General features: G+C 51.6%; 2 protein-coding genes and 1 non-coding gene across 5 annotated transcripts in view; 1 reads left to right on the top strand and 2 right to left on the bottom strand.

The window, feature by feature from the left end:
• The first annotated feature begins 11,815 nt into the window (after nt 1-11,815).
• Nucleotides 11,816-15,222, top strand: LSMEM2 (leucine rich single-pass membrane protein 2). Its single transcript, XM_033865024.2, has 3 exons — nt 11,816-14,320; nt 14,415-14,600; nt 14,711-15,222. The coding sequence occupies exons 1-3, from the start codon at nt 14,119-14,121 to the stop codon at nt 14,842-14,844; spliced, it is 522 nt and encodes a 173-aa protein (XP_033720915.1). The 5' UTR covers nt 11,816-14,118; the 3' UTR covers nt 14,845-15,222.
• Nucleotides 13,020-13,092, bottom strand: TRNAG-UCC (transfer RNA glycine (anticodon UCC)). Its single transcript has one exon. It is a non-coding gene; the product is annotated as a tRNA-Gly (tRNA).
• A 150-nt stretch (nt 15,223-15,372) lies between the features above and the next one.
• Nucleotides 15,373-19,807, bottom strand: part of IFRD2 (interferon related developmental regulator 2) — a 31,018-nt gene continuing 26,583 nt past the window's right edge. The window contains exons 2-12 of one of the 3 annotated variants that reach the window (XM_033865020.2): nt 18,161-18,280; nt 17,991-18,075; nt 17,762-17,886; nt 17,518-17,675; nt 17,305-17,358; nt 17,041-17,219; nt 16,849-16,954; nt 16,369-16,506; nt 16,155-16,283; nt 15,980-16,075; nt 15,373-15,862 (exon numbers count right to left, since the gene is read on the bottom strand). In XM_033865020.2, the coding sequence (XP_033720911.1) occupies nt 15,782-15,862; nt 15,980-16,075; nt 16,155-16,283; nt 16,369-16,506; nt 16,849-16,954; nt 17,041-17,219; nt 17,305-17,358; nt 17,518-17,675; nt 17,762-17,886; nt 17,991-18,075; nt 18,161-18,280 (1,271 nt within the window). In that variant the 3' untranslated portion in view covers nt 15,373-15,781. The remainder of the gene's footprint in view (nt 15,863-15,979; nt 16,076-16,154; nt 16,284-16,368; nt 16,507-16,848; nt 16,955-17,040; nt 17,220-17,304; nt 17,359-17,517; nt 17,676-17,761; nt 17,887-17,990; nt 18,076-18,160; nt 18,281-19,807) is intronic. The other 2 variants (XM_033865022.2, XM_033865023.2) reach the window with 2 other exon arrangements.

Consider the following 19,807-nt stretch of genomic DNA (forward strand, 5'->3'; position numbering starts at 1 on the left):
CCTTCCTTTCTGCCTGTTCCCCTCACCCCCCGACGCGTCGCAACCCTTGTCAAAGTGCCACACTGAGGGACGGTGCTGAGGGTCCTCTAGTTGGTACAACACAAAGGCAGGAGGCTGGAGGTGGGAACCCCAACGCCAGGAGATGTGGAGACCAGGTGACGTTTCAAAGCTCTTGCAGCCCAGAGGATCCACCCTCCTTTGGGTGCACTAGGCTTGGTTGAGCTATAGGAGGGCCTGCCTGCATCTGGAGATTGTGGTCCCTTTTCGAGTGGACCAGACACTGCAGGTCCCCGGGGGGGCTCATTTGCTGGCACATCCTCCCCAGTCCCCTCAGCCCCACGACAGGCAGCCTGGAGAGCCAGCCCGCTGAGCCTCCAGGGACGTGACAGCAGCCCAGGTCCCCGAGCCTGTGGAAAATCGAGTACACGTCCTTTATTTTCTCTCCTTCTTTTTCTTTAACTGCATTTTTCTTTCATTTTCAAGCGACTTGAGGGACCATGTTGTGCCCCTTGCAGGTGTACAGCGTTGTGATTTAGTCGTACATATGCATATGTCTCTGCTTTTTAGGATCCTTTTCTTATATAGGCTGTGACAAAGTGTTGAACAGAGTCCCCTGTGTTGTAGAGTAGGTCCTTGTGGAGTAGGTATTGTATTTGTTCATGTATACATGTTACTGCCAACCTCCTACTGTATCCCTCTGCCCCATCTTTCCCGTTTGCTAAGCATAAGTTTGTTTTCTAAGTCTCTGAGTCTGTCGCTGTTTTGTGAATCAGTTGATTTGTATCAATTTTGAGATTCCATATGTAAGTCAGAGCCCGTGATATTTATCGACGTCCATCTGATTTACTTCACGTAGAGCATCTCGAGGTCCTTCTGTGTTGCTGCACGTGGCAGTATTTCCTTCTTTTTTAAGGCTGAGTAGTATTCCATCGTAGATATGTACCGCATCTTCTGTATCCAGTCATCTGTCGGTGGCCATTTTGCTTGCTTTGGTGTCTGGGTTGTCGTATATAGTGCTGCCATGCACGTTGGGGTGCGGGTAGGTTTTCGAACTATGGTTTTCTCTGGGTGTTTGCCCAGAAGTGGGATTGGGGGATCAGATGGTAGCTCTATGTTTTGTTATTGAAGGAGCCTCCCAACTGTACTCCCCAGTGGCTGTACCAGTTGCATTCCCCCCAGCAGTGGAGGAGGGTTTGCTTTCTCCATGCCCTCTCCGGAATTTATTGTAGGGAGACGTTTACATGATGGCCATCCTGACTGGTGTCAGATGATACCTCGTTGCTGTTTTGATTTGCAGTTCTGAAGTAATTGGTGATCTTCAGCATCTTTTCATGTTTTTTTGGTTTTGTTTTCTCCTTCTTTTGCAACAGTGTGAGTGCAGTGTACCTCTTGAAATTGTCTTCTGACAAATCCGGCCTGTTTTGAATTCTTTTCAGTTACCTCTCCTAGGACATTTCTTGAGCGCAGGTGTTATGTTTTTAAAGCCCTGCAGCCCTTTGTGAATCCTAGTGCCCAGAAGCACCTGTTGCCAAGTTGTTGTTACAGGAATCATCCACAAGGCGGCGGGCTTCTTCGTGCCCATCTCTGGTCCCTCTGGCAACCAGAGCCTTAACGAAAGAAAGTGGTGTTCCTGGGTTGTACCTTGGAGGGGCACGTGCCAGAACCAACACTCAAGGGCTTTTGTCTCCTTCCTTTCTGCCTGTTCCCCTCGCCCCCGACGCGTCACAACCCTTGTCAAAGTGCCACACTGAGGGACGGTGCTGAGGGTCCTCTAGTTGGTACAACACAAAGGCAGGAGGCTGGAGGTGGGAATCCCAACGCCAGGAGATGTGGAGACCAGGTGACGTTTCAAAGCTCTTGCAGCCCAGAGGATCCACCCTCCTTTGGGTGCACTAGGCTTGGTTGAGCTATAGGAGGGCCTGCCTGGATCTGGAGATTGTGGTCCCTTTTCGAGTGGACCAGACACTGCAGGTCCCCGGGGGGGCTCATTTGCTGGCACATCCTCCCCAGTCCCCTCAGCCCCACGACAGGCAGCCTGGAGAGGCAGCCCGCTGAGCCTCCAGGGACGTGACAGCAGCCCAGGTCCCCGAGCCTGTGGAAAATCGAGTACACGTCCTTTATTTTCTCTCCTTCTTTTTCTTTAACTGCATTTTTCTTTCATTTTCAAGCAACTTGAGGGACCATGTTGTGCCCCTTGCAGGTGTACAGCGTTGTGATTTAGTCGTACGTATGCATATGTCTCTGCTTTTTAGGATCCTTTTCTTATATAGGCTGTGACAAAGTGTTGAACAGAGTCCCCTGTGTTGTAGAGTAGGTCCTTGTGGAGTAGGTATTGTATTTGTTCATGTATACATGTTACTGCCAACCTCTTAATGTATCCCTCTGCCCCATCTTTCCCGTTTGCTAAGCATAAGTTTGTTTTCTAAGTCTCTGAGTCTGTCGCTGTTTTGTGAATCAGTTGATTTGTATCAATTTTGAGATTCCATATGTAAGTCATAGCCCATGATATATATCGACGTCCATCTGATTTACTTCACGTAGAGCATCTCGAGGTCCTCCTGTGTTGCTGCACATGGCAGTATTTCCTTCTTTTTTAAGGCTGAGTAGTATTCCATCGTAGATATGTACCGCATCTTCTGTATCCAGTCATCTGTCGGTGGACATTTTGCTTGCTTTGGTGTCTGGGTTGTCGTATATAGTGCTGCCATGCACGTTGGGGTGCGGGTAGGTTTTCGAACTATGGTTTTCTCTGGGTGTTTGCCCAGAAGTGGGATTGGGGGATCAGATGGTAGCTCTATGTTTTGTTATTGAAGGAGCCTCCCAACTTTACTCCCCAGTGGCTGTACCAGTTGCATTCCTCCCAGCAGTGGAGGAGGGTTTGCTTTCTCCATGCCCTCTCCGGAATTTACTGTAGGGAGACGTTTACATGATGGCCATCCTGACTGGTGTCAGATGATACCTCGTTGCTGTTTTGATTTGCAGTTCTGAAGTAATTGGTGATCTTCAGCATCTTTTCATGTTTTTTTGGTTTTGTTTTCTCCTTCTTTGGCAACAGTGTGAGTGCAGTGTACCTCTTGAAATTGTCTTCTGACAAATCCGGCCTGTTTTCAATTCTTTTCAATTACCTCTCCTAGGACATTTCTTGAGCGCAGGTGTTATGTTTTTAAAGCCCTGCAGCCCTTTGTGAATCCTAGTGCCCAGAAGCACCTGTTGCCAAGTTGTTGTTACAGGAATCATCCACAAGGCGGCGGGCTTCTTCGTGCCCATCTCTGGTCCCTCTGGCAACCAGAGCCTTAGCGAAAGAAAGTGGTGTTCCTGGGTTGTACCTTGGAGGGGCACGTGCCAGAACCAACACTCAAGGGCTTTTGTCTCCTTCCTTTCTGCCTGTTCCCCTCACCCCCCGACGCGTCGCAACCCTTGTCTAAGTGCCACACTGAGGGACGGTGCTGAGGGTCCTCTAGTTGGTACAACACAAAGTCAGGAGGCTGGAGGTGGGAACCCCAACTCCAGGAGATGTGGAGACCAGGTGACGTTTCAAAGCTCTTGCAGCCCAGAGGATCCACCCTCCTTTGGGTGCACTAGGCTTGGTTGAGCTATAGGAGGGCCTGCCTGCATCTGGAGATTGTGGTCCCTTTTCGAGTGGACCAGACACTGCAGGTCCCCGGGGGGGCTCATTTGCTGGGACATCCTCCCCCGTCCCCTCAGCCCCACGACAGGCAGCCTGGAGAGCCAGCCCGCTGAGCCTCCAGGGACGTGACAGCAGCCCAGGTCCCCGAGCCTGTGGAAAATCGAGTACACGTCCTTTATTTTCTCTCCTTCTTTTTCTTTAACTGCATTTTTCTTTCATTTTCAAGCGACTTGAGGGACCATGTTGTGCCCCTTGCAGGTGTACAGCGTTGTGATTTAGTCGTACATATGCATATGTCTCTGCTTTTTAGGATCCTTTTCTTATATAGGCTGTGACAAAGTGTTGAACAGAGTCCCCTGTGTTGTAGAGTAGGTCCTTGTGGAGTAGGTATTGTATTTGTTCATGTATACATGTTACTGCCAACCTCCTACTGTATCCCTCTGCCCCATCTTTCCCGTTTGCTAAGCATAAGTTTGTTTTCTAAGTCTCTGAGTCTGTCGCTGTTTTGTGAATCAGTTGATTTGTATCAATTTTGAGATTCCATATGTAAGTCAGAGCCCGTGATATTTATCGACGTCCATCTGATTTACTTCACGTAGAGCATCTCGAGGTCCTTCTGTGTTGCTGCACGTGGCAGTATTTCCTTCTTTTTTAAGGCTGAGTAGTATTCCATCGTAGATATGTACCGCATCTTCTGTATCCAGTCATCTGTCGGTGGACATTTTGCTTGCTTTGGTGTCTGGGTTGTCGTATATAGTGCTGCCATGCACGTTGGGGTGCGGGTAGGTTTTCGAACTATGGTTTTCTCTGGGTGTTTGCCCAGAAGTGGGATTGGGGGATCAGATGGTAGCTCTATGTTTTGTTATTGAAGGAGCCTCCCAACTGTACTCCCCAGTGGCTGTACCAGTTGCATTCCCCCCAGCAGTGGAGGAGGGTTTGCTTTCTCCATGCCCTCTCCGGAATTTATTGTAGGGAGACGTTTACATGATGGCCATCCTGACTGGTGTCAGATGATACCTCGTTGCTGTTTTGATTTGCAGTTCTGAAGTAATTGGTGATCTTCAGCATCTTTTCATGTTTTTTTGGTTTTGTTTTCTCCTTCTTTTGCAACAGTGTGAGTGCAGTGTACCTCTTGAAATTGTCTTCTGACAAATCCGGCCTGTTTTGAATTCTTTTCAGTTACCTATCCTAGGACATTTCTTGAGCGCAGGTGTTATGTTTTTAAAGCCCTGCAGCCCTTTGTGAATCCTAGTGCCCAGAAGCACCTGTTGCCAAGTTGTTGTTACAGGAATCATCCACAAGGCGGCGGGCTTCTTCGTGCCCATCTCTGGTCCCTCTGGCAACCAGAGCCTTAGCGAAAGAAAGTGGTGTTCCTGGGTTGTACCTTGGAGGAGCACGTGCCAGAACCAACACTCAAGGGCTTTTGTCTCCTTCCTTTCTGCCTGTTCCCCTCACCCCCCGACGCGTCGCAACCCTTGTCAAAGTGCCACACTGAGGGACGGTGCTGAGGGTCCTCTAGTTGGTACAACACAAAGGCAGGAGGCTGGAGGTGGGAACCCGAACGCCAGGAGATGTGGAGACCAGGTGACGTTTCAAAGCTCTTGCAGCCCAGAGGATCCACCCTCCTTTGGGTGCACTAGGCTTGGTTGAGCTATAGGAGGGCCTGCCTGCATCTGGAGATTGTGGTCCCTTTTCGAGTGGACCAGACACTGCAGGTCCCCGGGGGGGCTCATTTGCTGGCACATCCTCCCCAGTCCCCTCAGCCCCACGACAGGCAGCAGGGAGAGCCAGCCCGCTGAGCCTCCAGGGACGTGACAGCAGCCCAGGTCCCCGAGCCTGTGGAAAATCGAGTACACGTCCTTTATTTTCTCTCCTTTTTCTTTAACTGCATTTTTCTTTCATTTTCAAGCAACTTGAGGGACCATGTTGTGCCCCTTGCAGGTGTACAGCGTTGTGATTTAGTCGTACATATGCATATGTCTCTGCTTTTTAGGATCCTTTTCTTATATAGGCTGTGACAAAGTGTTGAACAGAGTCCCCTGTGTTGTAGAGTAGGTCCTTGTGGAGTATGTATTGAATTTATGTTCATGTATATATGTTAATGCTAACCTCCTAATGTATCCCTCTCCCCCATCTTTCCCGTTTGCTAAGCATAAGTTTGTTTCCAAGTCTCTGAGTCTGTCGCTGTTTTGTGAATCTGTTGATTTGTATCAATTTTTAGATTCCATATGTAAGTCATATCCCATGATACTTATCGACTTCCTTTTGATTTATTTCCCTTAGTTAGATCGTCTCGAGGTCCTTCCGTGTTGCTGCAAATGGCAGTATTTCCTTCTTTTTTATGGCTGAGTAGTATTCTGTCGTAGATATATACCACATCTTCTGTATCCAGTCATCTGTCGGGGGACTGTTGCTTGCTTTGGTGTCTCGGTTGTCGTATATAGTGCTGTCATGCACGTTGGGGTGCGTGTAGGTTTTCGAACTATGGTTTTCTTGGGTGTTTGCCCAGAAGTGGAATTGGGGGATCAGTCGTTAACTTTCTTTTTCCTTCTTGCAGGAAACTGCAAACTGTTCTCCCCAGTTGTTGTACCAATTTATATTCCCTCCAGTAGTGAAGCAGGGTTGCGTTGTCTCCACGGCGTGTCCAGCACTTAGTGTTTTGAGACTTTTTGCTGATGGCCTTTCTTACTGGTTGAGTTCCTACCTTGTAATTTCGATTTGTATTTCTCTTATAATTGGTGATGTTGAGCATTTTTTCATGTGTTTTTTGCCATCTGTATATTTTCTTTGGAGAATTGTCTAGTTAATTCTTCAGCTTATTTTTTGTTTTGTTGTTTACATATAGAGCTTCCTGAGCTGTTTCTGTATTTTGGAGGTGAATCCCTTGTGGGTTGCTTCATTTGTACATGTTGATACTTTCTAGCATTTTGACGGTTTCGTTGTTTTGTTTATGGTTTCTTCTGTGCTGAACCGTTGAAGTTGAATTATGTCCCATTTTTGTTCGTTTTTACTTTCATTTCTGAAGACGTGGATCCAAAAACTATTTTTGCTTTTTATGTCTAACAGTGTTGTGCTTATATTTTCCTTTAAGTGTTTTAGAGTATTTGAACTTACACTTATGTCTTTAATTCATTTTGATTTCATTTTTATGTTTGGTGTTAGAGAATGTTGTAGTTGCATTCTTTTACGTGTAGCTTTCTACCACTGTCCTTGAAGAGACTGTCTTTTTCCATTTTGTATTCTAGCCTCCTTGTCGTAGTTTAACCGTATTTTGGTGGGTTTATTTCTGGGGTTTCTGTACTGTTTCATTGATCTATATTTTTGTTTTTGTGCCGTACCATCCTGTTTTGATTACTCTAGCTTTGTAGCATAATCTGAAGTTTGGGAGTCTGATTCCTCCAGCTCCCATTTTTCTTTCTCAGGATTGCTTTGGCTATTTTGTGTCTTTTGTTTGGGATCCAGCCTCAAGCCTTTGCAATTTTCTCCTGCTATCAGGAGCAGAGTGGGTGGTATAATGCATGGTAAATAATGATTTCCTTTCTGCAAACTCAGGGTCTACATTGGTTTACTTCCTGAAGGACTCTGTCTTCCAGCTCATGAAGAGTGTTGGGTTTTCATCTTGTTTTTGTGTAACTTCTTGGACTTCATGATTTACAGGTTTCACCATATACCTTTTCATTCCTTCTGATACACAAGTAACATGTTTCATCATAGCCTGGCCTACATGATCCTCATAGTCCCAGTGTGGCTCATGATCTTGCATTGTGTTACCACTCACTTGATAAATTTGGTGGTGCGGATTGGTAGCCAGTAGGCCATCTGTGTGTTTTTTGTCCTTTTCAGTATACACTCCATGTCGTTCAGGGTACAGCAGTGGGCCAGAATAACTATGATATCCTACCAGGTCAGGGAGAGTGTTAATCCCAGCCTGATAAATTTGTCCCTAAGCTTTTCAGGATTCTCTGAGAACCTGCCAAATCGCTCCTTACAGATTTCTAGGTCCCGCAGTGAGAAAGGGACATGCTGCATTTAGTAATTCTCCATTCTCATTAGTTTCTTCCCAGAGGTGGTAAAAGCCTGGTGGGGCAAAAGTGGGGGCTGCCTTTGAGCGTGATTGGAGCCCCACTGGGGAAAGCCCCGGGGCTCTGATTTTTGTGGTTTCTGATTTGATGGGGTAAGGTGGGGGTGCGGGGCTGAAGACGGTGAAGGGGCAGAAACGGGAGACGGAAAAGGTGGCTCAGTGTGCTGATGGCTAGTGGTGGTTGAAAGAGGGGTCTGGATCTAAACCTTCTTGGAGAGACACAGAAATAGAGGCTAAACACACACGACAGGAATCCCTCAGACCAGAGTCTTGACAGAGTTTTATAATGGCCTGTGCTTATGGGACTTCCCCCATTTTGGGGACTGTTTAAAAAACAGGTCCAGGGCTTCCCTGGTGGCGCAGTGGTTGAGAGTCCACCTGCCGATGCAGGGGACATGGGTTCGTGCCCTGGTCCAGGAAGATCCCACATGCCGCAGAGCGGCTAGGCCCATAAGCCATGGCCGCTGAGCCAGCATGTCCGGAGCCTGTGCTCCGCAACGAGAGAGGCCACGACAGTGAGAGGCCCAGATAACGCAAAAAAAAAAAAAAAACAGGTCCAGTTGTAAAATGGTGTTAAAGTTAAGGGATTCATTCTGTGGCCACTTTGCCGGGTCACCCAAGGCATATTGGGGTCATTCTGTGTTGAAAGAGAAAATCAGCTTATTCTTTTTTAAACCGCCTCATTTAAATCGTACCCAGTTAAGAATGCAACCCCGAGGATAGTCTTTTAGGATTCCCTGGGTGTTTTTCATGTTTACATATAAATTTGGGGCTAAAACTGGAGCTCCCAGGGGCCAGATGGAGCTGAGGCCTTGCGTAACAACCAAGGGGGGGTCACAGAATTTCCTCCCCAGAGTTCGTGACACAAAGAAGGAGTCCCCAGGATGAAAGGAACAGGAGTGTAGGTGTAAGAATCAAGGGAGTGGTAAAGGGAGGAGGGATAGAAAAGACAGAGAGAGAGAGAGATTGCCGTTTCAACCTGTCCCCAGCAGGTGTCTATTTAGGCACCAGTCTGCGCACTTTCAGAAAGGGCCAGTGAAGGAGGGAGCACCCTGTCCACTGCCCACTGGGGTGATTAATCCTGGGAAACAACCATTTGTACGTCTCTGTGGGATTGTGATCCACAGGTGGGACTTCTATGCATGCGTACAATTTATACATCATACGTAGGACTCTAACCCTCAGGTAGGATTTGCACCCACAGGTTTTCATAGAAATCTGCCTTGGCCCTTTCCTGATGGGATTTCTCTTGGCGGCAGGAAAATAAAGGTGAGGATATTGTGATGATTGTACTTGCAAAAACTATAGGATATGAGGGCTGAACCTCTATCACTCTCAGAAATCTCCTGTCCGGGAGAGCCTGCTGGACCAAGACCTGCACTGCTTGAGGCGAGCCTCTCCCACCTCTGTTTGTCATCCATCAAGGTGAGTCGTTGTTGGCCAGAGGGAGCATGGTCTCACAAGCTGAGAGGAGTGGTGCTGTAGCTGCCCGATGTCCACTCTGTTGGAACAAGAGGACAGAGAAAGGGGAAGTAGAGAGCTATCAGGAGAGGGAAAGGGAAAACCATGAAGGAAAAAGGACAAAGGGGAGGGGAAAGCGTTGCCTGAATGATGGTACTGAGACTCTCAGGGGCCAGGAAGGCAGACTTACCAAACGTGGTTATGCTGAAACAAGAGGTTCAGGCGGCAGCTTTTCACCTACGGGGAAAGTGCGTTTGTTGGTTCCAGAGGTGCCTGGATTCTCTCCCAGGGAGGGGGCAAACGGCCTCATAGGTGTCCGGTGGAGTTGCCACCACGTACGTTACCGACCCAGATTCTTGGACTCTTCAGTGAACAGAAATTGATGAGGCCAGACGAGAAATTCAGGCAAGGCTTTATTGGGACTCATGCTGCAGCACACGGGAGCAAAAAGAACAGGTTGCCTTGCTTGCTCCCTGAAGCGGGGCTGGGGGGTGAGTTGGTCCTTTAAATGGGGTGAGGGTAGGGTCAGATCCATGGTTCAGGTGGTAGGGGTGGCTTAGGTGGTCTGCCCACCCTCTTGGTGGTGTCGTGGGCAGGAATCGTGAGTAGTGCACTCCTTTTGCTCCCAGCAGTTCAGAAGTGGCAGTTGGCTTTTTGGTCTTTTTGTATATTGTTCATAATTTGCCCCATTTGCAGGTGCATAGTTATTTTTAGTCCCTTATGGTTTCTTTGTATTCTTTTGCTCAGGAGATGTTTGTCCAGGTGTAAGCACTGCACCAAAGGGTGCCAGGTCCCACCCTGTCTCACTAGTTCTTGCTGTGTGGCCTTGGACACCTCCTGGAAGTCTCAAAACCTATTTATTTTAAGGATGCTGTGGTGAGGATTAAAGGTGGTTTCCATGTGACTGAGTGGATTCTGTAGGGCCTTTGGGGATACTGACATGCATAGTACACTTAACCCTTGAACAACACCAGCTTGAGCTGTACAGGATCCACTTACATGTGATTTTTTTTAATAAATAGTACTACTGGATCCCTGGTTTGTTGAATCTGCAGATACGGAACCATGGTTACAGAGGGTGGGTGAACTGTAAAGTTGTATGTGGATTTTCCATTGCACAGAGGGTTGGGATCCCTAACCCCTATAGTTATTCAAGGGTCAACTGTATATTCTGGATGATATAATTTCTGGGCTAAATGCTATGAAAAAAATAAAATTGGGTGATGTAGAAAAGAATGTGAGCAGAAGGCCTCACCGAGGGGGTGACATTTGAGCTAAATGAAAAGGAGTCAGCCATGGGAACATCTAGTGAAGAACATTCCAGGTGGGAACAGCCAGTGCAAAGGCCCTGAGGTGGGAACAAGCTTGAGTTTGAGGAATATCAAGAAGGATACAGCAGAGTGATGGATTTCAGATGTTTAAGAAGTAGAGCCTAATGTCTTGCTTTGGCCCATTTGGGAAGGAGGGGCACAAGGGTTCAACAGCAGAGGGTGGGTCCTAAGCTGGACCACTCCCTCTCTAAGGGCAGGTGGTGCCATGCATCCTCACATGAACTTGTGTGACCTGTACTCCCTTATGGAGAGAGGAAGGAGGATCAAAACTTTGCATTGGCCTAAGTGCTTCAGACACGTGCTTATATTTTCATTCTCATGTGCACTGTGCCAGGTAGGAACCATTGTTATTCCTGCTTTACAGATGAGAAAACTGAGGTCTGAAAGGGAGCATTCCTTTACCCAAAGTTGTAAACTTAGTAATAGAAGTATCAACCTTCAACCTATGTTCCTTCACTGACCAGCATGGGTACCTGCAGGTATTGGGGGTGTCTCTGTCCCCTTTGGGGACTCTCAGAGCCCTCAGGGCACTGGGCTCCAGTTGTCCATCACTAATTCGTGATGCCAGCAGATCAGTGGTGGGTGCTTGTCCCACATTTGCTAGATGAACCCGCTGTGGGTAGGAGTCTTCAGGGGGTGGAGGGGTGGAGATGCACAGGGCTCCCTTGCATGGGCTTGCCATGTGGGACATCACTGGAGGTGAGCCTGAGGAGGCTTGTCTGGATGAAGACACCAAGGCCCTGCAGACATGAGTAGCAGGGTTCCCAGGGTACCGCACTACTGGAGGTGTGCTGTTGCCTGGGCTCCATCACCAGGTAGATCGTCTAGGCTGGTCCATGTGGGTCACTCTGCTCCTTCCCATGGCTGGGAGGTGCCCCCTCTAAATATAGCCCAGTGTGCTGAGCTCACGCCTATTTTCAGCCCAGGTTGGGAGGCAGCCAGGCCTTCCCCAGGCTCTCAGAGGAGCCACTGCTGCGTCTATCTGGTCCTGGTACTAGGCACTCTCATCGACCCTCTGCCTGCCCAACACCCACCATGCCGGAGGAGGCCCAAGAAGGTAGGAAATGACTGTGAGGGAGGGTAAGGCCCCAATGCTGTGACCCTGTGGACCATGGAGAAACCTGGCCCCTTTCCTACTGACCTCACTTGAGTAGTCATCAGTCACCGTGTCCTAGGTCAAGTAAAAGGACTGGCCCCCTATGTGTGAAGGAAGGGCCTACCATGCCCCGAATGCCTCCTCACCTCATACCTGTACCCCCTGCTGAGGACACCAGGGAGGGGTTGGGGGCAGGGGAGGGTCAACTACAGGCTGTGCCCAAGTGGGTGTGGGCTGGGCAGGCTGGCCAGTTAAGCTCTTCCTTCAGGGAGGGCACTGGGACTGGGGGCAGGCAGTGGTTTTGCAAAGCATTTGGGCACATGACCCAGGGACTGGGAGTGGATAGGTTTCTTGCCTCCAGTGTGGGCCTGTGTGGCCCCAACTGGCTAAAGGTTGGGGTCTCTTGGCCTGGCCGGACTGACTTCTAGTTAAAGACTTTGGTGGCCACTTTCCTAATTGACTCACAGCATGCAAGATGTATGGAGGCTCAGAGGCGCCAGAGCAGGGACCTGGTAAGCTTTAGGTACAGTGCTGGCCAGGATGCAGGACCAGCTGCACCAAGGCTCCAGCTTGGCCCAACTGGTCAACTCCCCCCATCACAGTTTTGACATTTTATACTGAATGGGAGGGGCCTGGCCCTGGGTGTGGGAGTGTTTGCTTCCTTTTGAGGGCTTTTTTTTTTTTTTTTGAATATTTATTTATTTATTTTTGGCTGCGTTGGCTCTTCGTTGCTGTGCGTGGGCTTTCTCTAGTTGCGGCGAGTGGGGGCTACTCTTCGTTGCGGAGCACGGGCTTCTCATTGCGGTGGCTTCTCTTGTTGCGGAGCACGGGCTGTAAGCGCCCAGGCTTCAGTAGTTGTGGCTCACAGGCTTTAGAGCGCAGGCTCAGTAGTTGTGGCGCATGGGCTTAGCTGCTCCGCGGCATGTGGGATCTTCCCGGACTAGGGCTCGAACTCGTGTCCCCTGCATTGGCAAGCGGATTCTTAACCACTAAGCCACCAGGGAAGTCCCCTTTTGAGGTTTTAAGGATGGCACTTACTATGTGTTCTTCCTGGAACAGAAAGAACTCAAGATCAATTTAAAAGTGTGGGAAAAACACAGCCAAGTGCACAGAATTTAATGCGAACCCCAATCCACCACCACCCAGACATAACGACAGACAGCACTGGTTTTTGTTTTACACATTTTTGAGCATGTCAAAGGTCAGTTTCAAGCAAATCATGAAGGTTAAGGTACTATTCTGAAAGTGTTAGACCCAGAGAGCCCAATCACCCTTGAGTCTACCAGGAGGTATCCCGCCAGTGCCCCTGGATTTGTTATCTAGCTTCCAGCTAGGCATCTGGAGATCTTAAGGGGGCCAAGATTTTTTTTTTTTTTTTTAATTTGCCTGCATCGGGTCTTAGTTGCGGCATGCGGGATATAGTTCCCTGACCAGGGATCGAACCCAGGCCCCCTGCATTGGAAGTGCAGAGTCTTAGCCACTGGACCACCAGGGAAGTCCCAAAGGGGCCAAGATTTTAAGGGGAGGGGTGGAAAGCACCACCAGAAGAAAATATAGTTTTTAGAAATCACAAAATAAATACTTCACTGGGTCCAAAAATAAGTAAAATCACAAGAATGGTACACAGCCCCAGTGACTAAATGGGCAGAGGCTGTGAACTAGGAAGCCACACAGATATTGGTGAGGCTCCCCAAGCAAAGACCCCCAACAAAATTGGTCAAGAAAGGCCTTTTCTCATCTCCCAACTTAGCAAGTATATATGTGCACACTTATGTACATAAATTTTTTTCTATGGAGATGCCTGTTGGTGGCGATATTGTACTCTTTTGGAGGCTGTGGACAACTACTTCAGAGGACAATGTGATGATAGGTTAAAAGAAAAAGTCCCTGCTGTTTGACCCAGTAATTCTGCTTCTGGGAATCCATCCTTAATAACTATTGGGAAATTGGGGGAAAGCCTTTATACTCAATGACGCGTGTCCTTTTCCAGGGGTTATTAATTTAGGAAGGGGATTGGAAACAACCTAAATGCCCAGGCAGCCTCGAAGAGATACCTGAGGGGAGACCTCAAAGGCAAGTGGAACAGTTTGCTAACAAAGACGGGTCTCCTCTCATGATGTTGAGTGAGAACAGCAGGGTTCACAGCAGAATCACACTTAGTATGTAAAAGGAGGCAGAGCTGAGGCCAGGAGCAAAAGGCAAAAAGCTGGCTAGAATAGGGCTGCTTCTGCTGGGGACCGGGAGAAGGCCCCAGGCACAGGGTCTGCAGGGAAAACTGATAGCAGAAGCAGGAATGAACTTCATGGGCTGTGGGTTGAGTTCTCCAAGGCTGATAAATTCTCTAGAAACGAGCAAGCAGAGAGGAATGCCTGAAAGTCCCTGAGGTGCTTGGAAGGAAACAAATGTAAGTCAAGCAGCACCTTCTGCTACTGTGGGTGAAACAGGTGTACACAGTTTTCACATTGTCTTGCTTCCAAATCACGGGTCACTCCTGAGTTGGTTTTAGGGGATCAGGAGCCAAATGCCCCTGCTACCTCTTCTGAGCCCCTGCTGCCGCTCGACGCCATCTAGAAGGGAGGGCATGACCTGCTGGCTGAATCAGCCCCACGCTGCCCCTGCAGACACCGTGGCACCGACAAGGAGCAGGGCACCACTGGCTCCTAATCATGTGCAGGAGGTTCGCCTACACCGGGTGGAGTCCATCAGCGATCTACACAGTGGAGGTGAAAGGGTGAAGGGGGGTGGGACCCATGGACTGGGAGAAGGGAGGAAAGCAGGCGCACCTGCCGCCCTCCTGATCCCCCGTTTGCCCTGCAGGTTCACTGTGGCCCTACCTGGCCGAGGAGGCGCAGCCATGGGATGAGCTGCTGGGCATCCTGCGTCCACCGATGTGCACCCAGACCGGCTGCAGCCCCGTGCACAGCCGCGGCAGCTTCCTGCTGCTGCTTGCACTGCTCGTGCTCACCTGCCTGGCGTTGGCTGTCCTGGCCGTCTACCTGAGTGGTGAGGAGGGCGCAGGATGCCAGTGGAATGGAGAGACCGAGGCAGTGAAGGGCTGGGAGGGTCGGGTGTTGTGGGGTTGCATGTGGTCTGATAATCCCCCCCTGTCTTAGTGCTGCAGAGCGAATCCCTACGCGTTCTGGCACACACACTGCAAACGCAGGAGGAAATGCTGCTCAAACTCCGGCTCGCCAGCCTCAGCCAGCTGCGGAGGCTCAACTCGAGTGAGGCCCGAGCACCCAGTTGAGATGCCACTTGGACCTGGGGCCTGGGGGTATGTGCAGGGGGGAATAAAGTGGCCGCTGGTAGCTTTCCCCTCTCCCACTACTGCTCCACACTACTTCCTTAGTGAGGTTTTCGTATAAGAGCCTGATCTGACCCCGCAGCTGTCTGCCTTTCTTGCCTTCTCAAGCTAGGCCTAGCCAAGCCTTCTGGTGCCAGAGCCCCACTTGGTGTGGCCCAAGGTCAGAGGAAGCGACACCAGCCTCCTGGCTCCTCTTGGGGCCTGTCAGCACCCTCTGGTGTCCTCCAGATAGCAGGTTCAGGAGTCTAAAAATAGCTGCCTACCCTGGTCACCCAAACTCTGCTGGGCCTCCCAGTGGGGGTCCAGCCTCTGCTCTCGAAAGACAGGCTGGGCTCTGAGTAGGGGGAGGAGGGCCCCTGGGGAGAGATTATTTTGGAGAGCAAAGGTGAGATGGAGACAGGGAGGCCCAGCTGGGCCCAAGCCTGGGTTGGTGGATAGGGAGGGCAGGCAGAAACACCCAGAAGCCAGGGCCACAGAAGACTGCACATTGTTTAATTATCTCTAAAATCTTTAAAACTCAGCATATAAATCCACTCCAGGTAGCCTCACCGCCCCACGTTGTAGTGGCAGTTGTCCAGATACTATCAATCACCTCCCCCCCGAAAGTGGGTCATCCCGGGGGAGCAAGGCCTGAGAAAGGGACAGCCCTCTTCTGCCTGCAGCCCTGAGACAGGGCAGGAAGTGGCCACAGGGCCGGCACAGGGGCAAAGCGTGAAGGTCCCAAGTGGCCTGGCCTCCAGCCACCCGCCCCCATGTCTGTTTTTGGTTTTGTCATTAAAAAAATAAAGCGACAATGCCTGGCAGGGACCAGGTGTTGCACTGTCTTCTGTTAAAAATACAGGCAAGGATGTGGACAGTCTCCTCTTCGGCTGGTCCTGCCTCACAGGATGTCTGCCCGCTTGTCCCGCACGCGGCTGCGCGCCTTGGTCCTGGCTTTGAAGGCAGCAGCGTTGTACAGGTGCTGGGGTGGGACAAAGAGTGAGGGTCTAGTGAGCTGGGAGGAGGCAGCCCAGGGCTTCTCCTCCAGCCCCTGCAGAGCTCCAGGCCACAGGAATGGAGAGAAGACAAAGGGGCAAACCTTCTCAAAACGTGAGATTTTGCAGGCCTTCAGGGCAGTGGCATCCAGCACCAGCACAGGGCCCAGACCAAAGATGTCACGGAGTAGCTCGTTGTTCTGGGGGCAAAGAAGGCAGTGAGCTCAGGCCAGTCTGAAACAGCCAAGCGGGGTACCCCTTCCCCGTCCGCTTCCCCACCTGGAGGTGGTGATGCATGCCGGAACCCAGAGCGTCCTTGAAGGCAGCATAGACCCGGCGCCGAGCCCAGCTGTCCACATAGAGCACCTCGAGCCCGAAGCGGACTGTCTCCTCCTCACACTCGCCGCCCTGCAGGGTAGAGGGGCTGTGACTGGGCTTGGCGGCTATGCCTAGGGGTGCACCCTCACTAGGACGCATCCCTTCTCACACGTACCTCAACAGAGTGCAGCACGGCCCGGAAGGTAGAGCGTTGGCGCCGGCGGTCAGCCTTGGCCCGATACTTGTTGCTGTCAGTGGCCAGAGTGCGCAGCGTGCTGCAGAGGGCCTCCATGTCCTTGTAAACAAAGTCCTCCTGCAGTGGGAGGATGTAGGAGCAGAAGCCTGAGCTCTGTTGGCTTTTAACGCAGTGGGGTCACCCAAACCCTTCCTTTCACCAAGAAAGTCATTTTCTTCTCTGCCTGACCCTCCCCTGCCTCCCTTCTTGGCCTCTGCCTGCGCTAGACACCTCTGCTAAGGGGCCCCATCAGAGCACTTGGCCTCTGAGTCTGTGTTGGGGCTACTTCCCCTCCATAATGACCTAAGGCTACCTTGTTTTCTGTGGCATCCCCTGCACCCAGCCTGGGACGGGCAGGTGGTATCAGCAGGCACCCTCCCCTGCGCCCCCCCCCCCTCACCCCCCCGCCATCTCTCACACCTCAAGGTCCCGGGTGAGCTCAAAGAGCAATGCGATGGTCTCGCCGGCAGCCATCCGCAGGTTCACACTTTCACTGGACAAGAGCTGGGGCAGCCGGGGCAGCTGCCTGGGGAAGGGGCAGGCTGAGCCATGTGTGTGGGCTGGGGGCCTTTCACCCTTCCCCTCCCACTCCCAGTGGGCAGTCACCCCTACCTGTCCAGGATGCGGCTGATATGGGCGCTGGGGCAGATGGTGAGTAGCAAGGCCCAGGCCTGCAGGGCAGCACAGAGCAAGCCCTGAAGGCTGACAGGGACCACTGGGGCTGTGGAGCCACCCACACCACAGGACCGGCTGAAAATGCCTTCCAAGCAGGTGAGGCAGGAGACCAGGTCCTAGGGGCACAAGGAGGCAGGGGAGTGGCTCAGGGGCAGAGCTAGGGCCGATGTGCTCTACTGCCTGTGCCTGAAGGCCACTTACCTGTACATCGGTGGCAGCCACGTAGCAGCCCAGGCCAAGAGCAGAAGCGCACTGCTGGGAGGAGGGCAAAGCCAGGCCGTGGTCAGAGGGTGAGCCTGGGTTCCCAGCCACGGGGCTCACCCTTGGAGCAGGGGAGCCTAGAGGCAGGTGGAACCCGTGTCTCTGCTTAGGGATTAGGTGAAGGAAGGGTGTCACAGGGCAAGGAACACTCACGTGGAGCCGGGCAGCAGGGCTAGCTGTGCTGTCACTGAGCACAGAGACCAGCAGGGGCTGCAGGCTGTGGAATAACTCCTCACCCTTGGGTCCAGGACCCAGCTGAATGCACAGCAGGCCTAGCACAGCAGCGGCAAGGGCCTGTTCCTCGCCCTTCCCTGCAGGGATGCCTCCCAGTCAGTCAATGCAGCAAGGGCCAGTACCCAGCCAGTTCAGGCCCCCCAGGTGCGCCCCCAGGCCCAACCTTTCTTGAGGCACTTTTCCAAGGCATCAGCCAGTGTGAGGCGGCGCTCCAGCAAGAAGTCGGGGAGTAGGTGCGCTGCTAGGGCCAGACGCAGGCTCTCAAGAGCACCCTGCCGGGTCTTGGCACTGGGGGAGGAAGAAAGGGGTTTTGTGGGCCAATCCTACCTGGGTCACATTTGGCATGGGCTAAGCAGGGACACGGGAAGGGATTGGTTGGAAATCAGGGGTACCTCTTGTCTGTGAGGCAGTCCACATATTCCTTCAACTTCTCCTCAAGGTCTTCCTGCTGACCCTGCTCATCCACGGCATCCCCCCCTGCAAGGCCAGCTCGTCATCCCCGCTTCTTGCCCTAGCCCACGGAGCCCCACTGAGTCCCTGCCATATTCCCACCCACTCTCACCAAAGCTTTCCTCTGCTGCGGTGCTAAGAAGGCTGGGACATTCACTGGTGGTGCTGCGGGCCTCACTGGCTGCCTCATCCTCACTGGAACCTGAGTCAGCTTGGGTACTGCTCCGGGCACCTGGGGAGGGTGGAATGGGGCACATGGTCTGCCTTCATCGATGAGCGATGGCTGGGGTTACCTCACCCGGCCTCATGACCCCACAAGACAGAATGCTGCCCTTTCTCAAGGCTGGAGTGGGAGGCACAGAGGCTGGTGCCGGGGACTCTGAACCAGGAAGCAAGAGAAAGGGAAAGAAGTCTATCTGCTGGGGAGAGTCACACGCCAGGCCCAACCTAGGATATCCTGGCAGGCTTGGTGAGCAGATCCTCCCTGAGACTAGAGCTTGCTTTAAGAAGGAGACTTAGAGGTGGGCAGAGGCGGAAGGGGCTGCACAGGCCCTACCTAGGCCTGTGGCTCAGCCTGCAGTGGGGCATATCCAGGCGCATCCTGGGGGAGCTCAACCACCAGCCCAGATTACTCCCCAAAATGGCCAGGGCAAGGGTCAGGGAAGTCTGACAGAACCGGGATTCAAATCCCAGCTCTACATCTTAACAGGGGTGTAACCAGGTCAGGTGCCTACTCTTCAAAGCCTCAGTTTCACCGTTGCAAAAGAGATGAGAAGCACCTCTTCTGGGCAAGGTTAAGTGAAGACAATGACTAGACAAGTGACTAGTTACACTCTTCCGTGGGCCAACAAGCTCATCAGGTCACCCATCAGCACTGGGGGCAGAGGCCCAGCTCCTAGTGGATGTAGGTGAGTGCACCAGGCCTCAAGCATACTGTCTCCTGAGCCCCACTTGGTCCACTCCAGGCCTTCAGCCCTGGGTGGATGGACACACAGGCTCCTCCTGACCCTGGGAAGTGCAGAAAGCTGAGTGGCCCCTGACTTCATGAGCCCTTGAAAACAGGTGAACACAGGGGGCTGTGAGGGTCAGCAGAGCTGGAACACTTATGTGTAAGGGCAGCTGCGGCAGCAGGAGCCCCAGGCAGGTTCTGGTCACCAGGCTGGCCCTACTTCCAGGAACTACGTACATACTCCCTGTGCCTGCCGGACAAAGTCCATTACACACTGCTCACTCCTCTCTCACTACCCTAGCTGACCAAAGCAGCCCAGCCTTCCCTCATTTGTTTCACCATGCCATGGTCCCTCCAGATATCAGGCCCTCGCCCAGCGTGTTGCCACTAAATAGTGCTCTCCTCTTCACCTTCTCAAGACTCACCCAGAAGCCCCTCCTCTGAGGCTTCCTTGGTTCCTGTCTGGGACTGACACCACTCCGTGAACTTGTCCCCCAGCACTAGGCCTTCTGGAGTATTGCTACTTTCTTCAATGTCCCCTTGTAACCAAGCAGGACCCTATGGGGTCTTCCTGGGACAGACCCCTCCACCATATCCTCTGTTGTAGTGCATCTCTTAAGTTCCTAGATAATAGTATCAGATGCACATTTCCTGAGTTGTTTTAAAGGTGCCAAAACCACCACCAAATGGAAGAAGTTAACTACGTCATGACCATGAGCACGTAGCCCCTACACCTACTGGCGCCTAAGGATTGATAATGTTAACACCATGACACTGCCCTGTTACCTCACCATCGACCAGTCAGAGAAT

The sequence above is a fragment of the Tursiops truncatus genome, chromosome 10, assembly GCF_011762595.2.
Source record: "Tursiops truncatus isolate mTurTru1 chromosome 10, mTurTru1.mat.Y, whole genome shotgun sequence".
Taxonomy (NCBI): Eukaryota; Metazoa; Chordata; class Mammalia; order Artiodactyla; family Delphinidae; genus Tursiops; species Tursiops truncatus.

Coding starts and splice junctions, on each gene's coding strand:
- LSMEM2 (XM_033865024.2), top strand. CDS start 14,119: ATGCCCCTGCTACCTCTTCTGAGCCCCTGCTGCCGCTCGACGCCATCT. Junction 14,321..14,414: donor CAGCGATCTACACAGTGGAG/GTGAAAGGGTGA, acceptor TTTGCCCTGCAG/GTTCACTGTGGCCCTACCTG. Junction 14,601..14,710: donor CCTGGCCGTCTACCTGAGTG/GTGAGGAGGGCG, acceptor CCCCTGTCTTAG/TGCTGCAGAGCGAATCCCTA.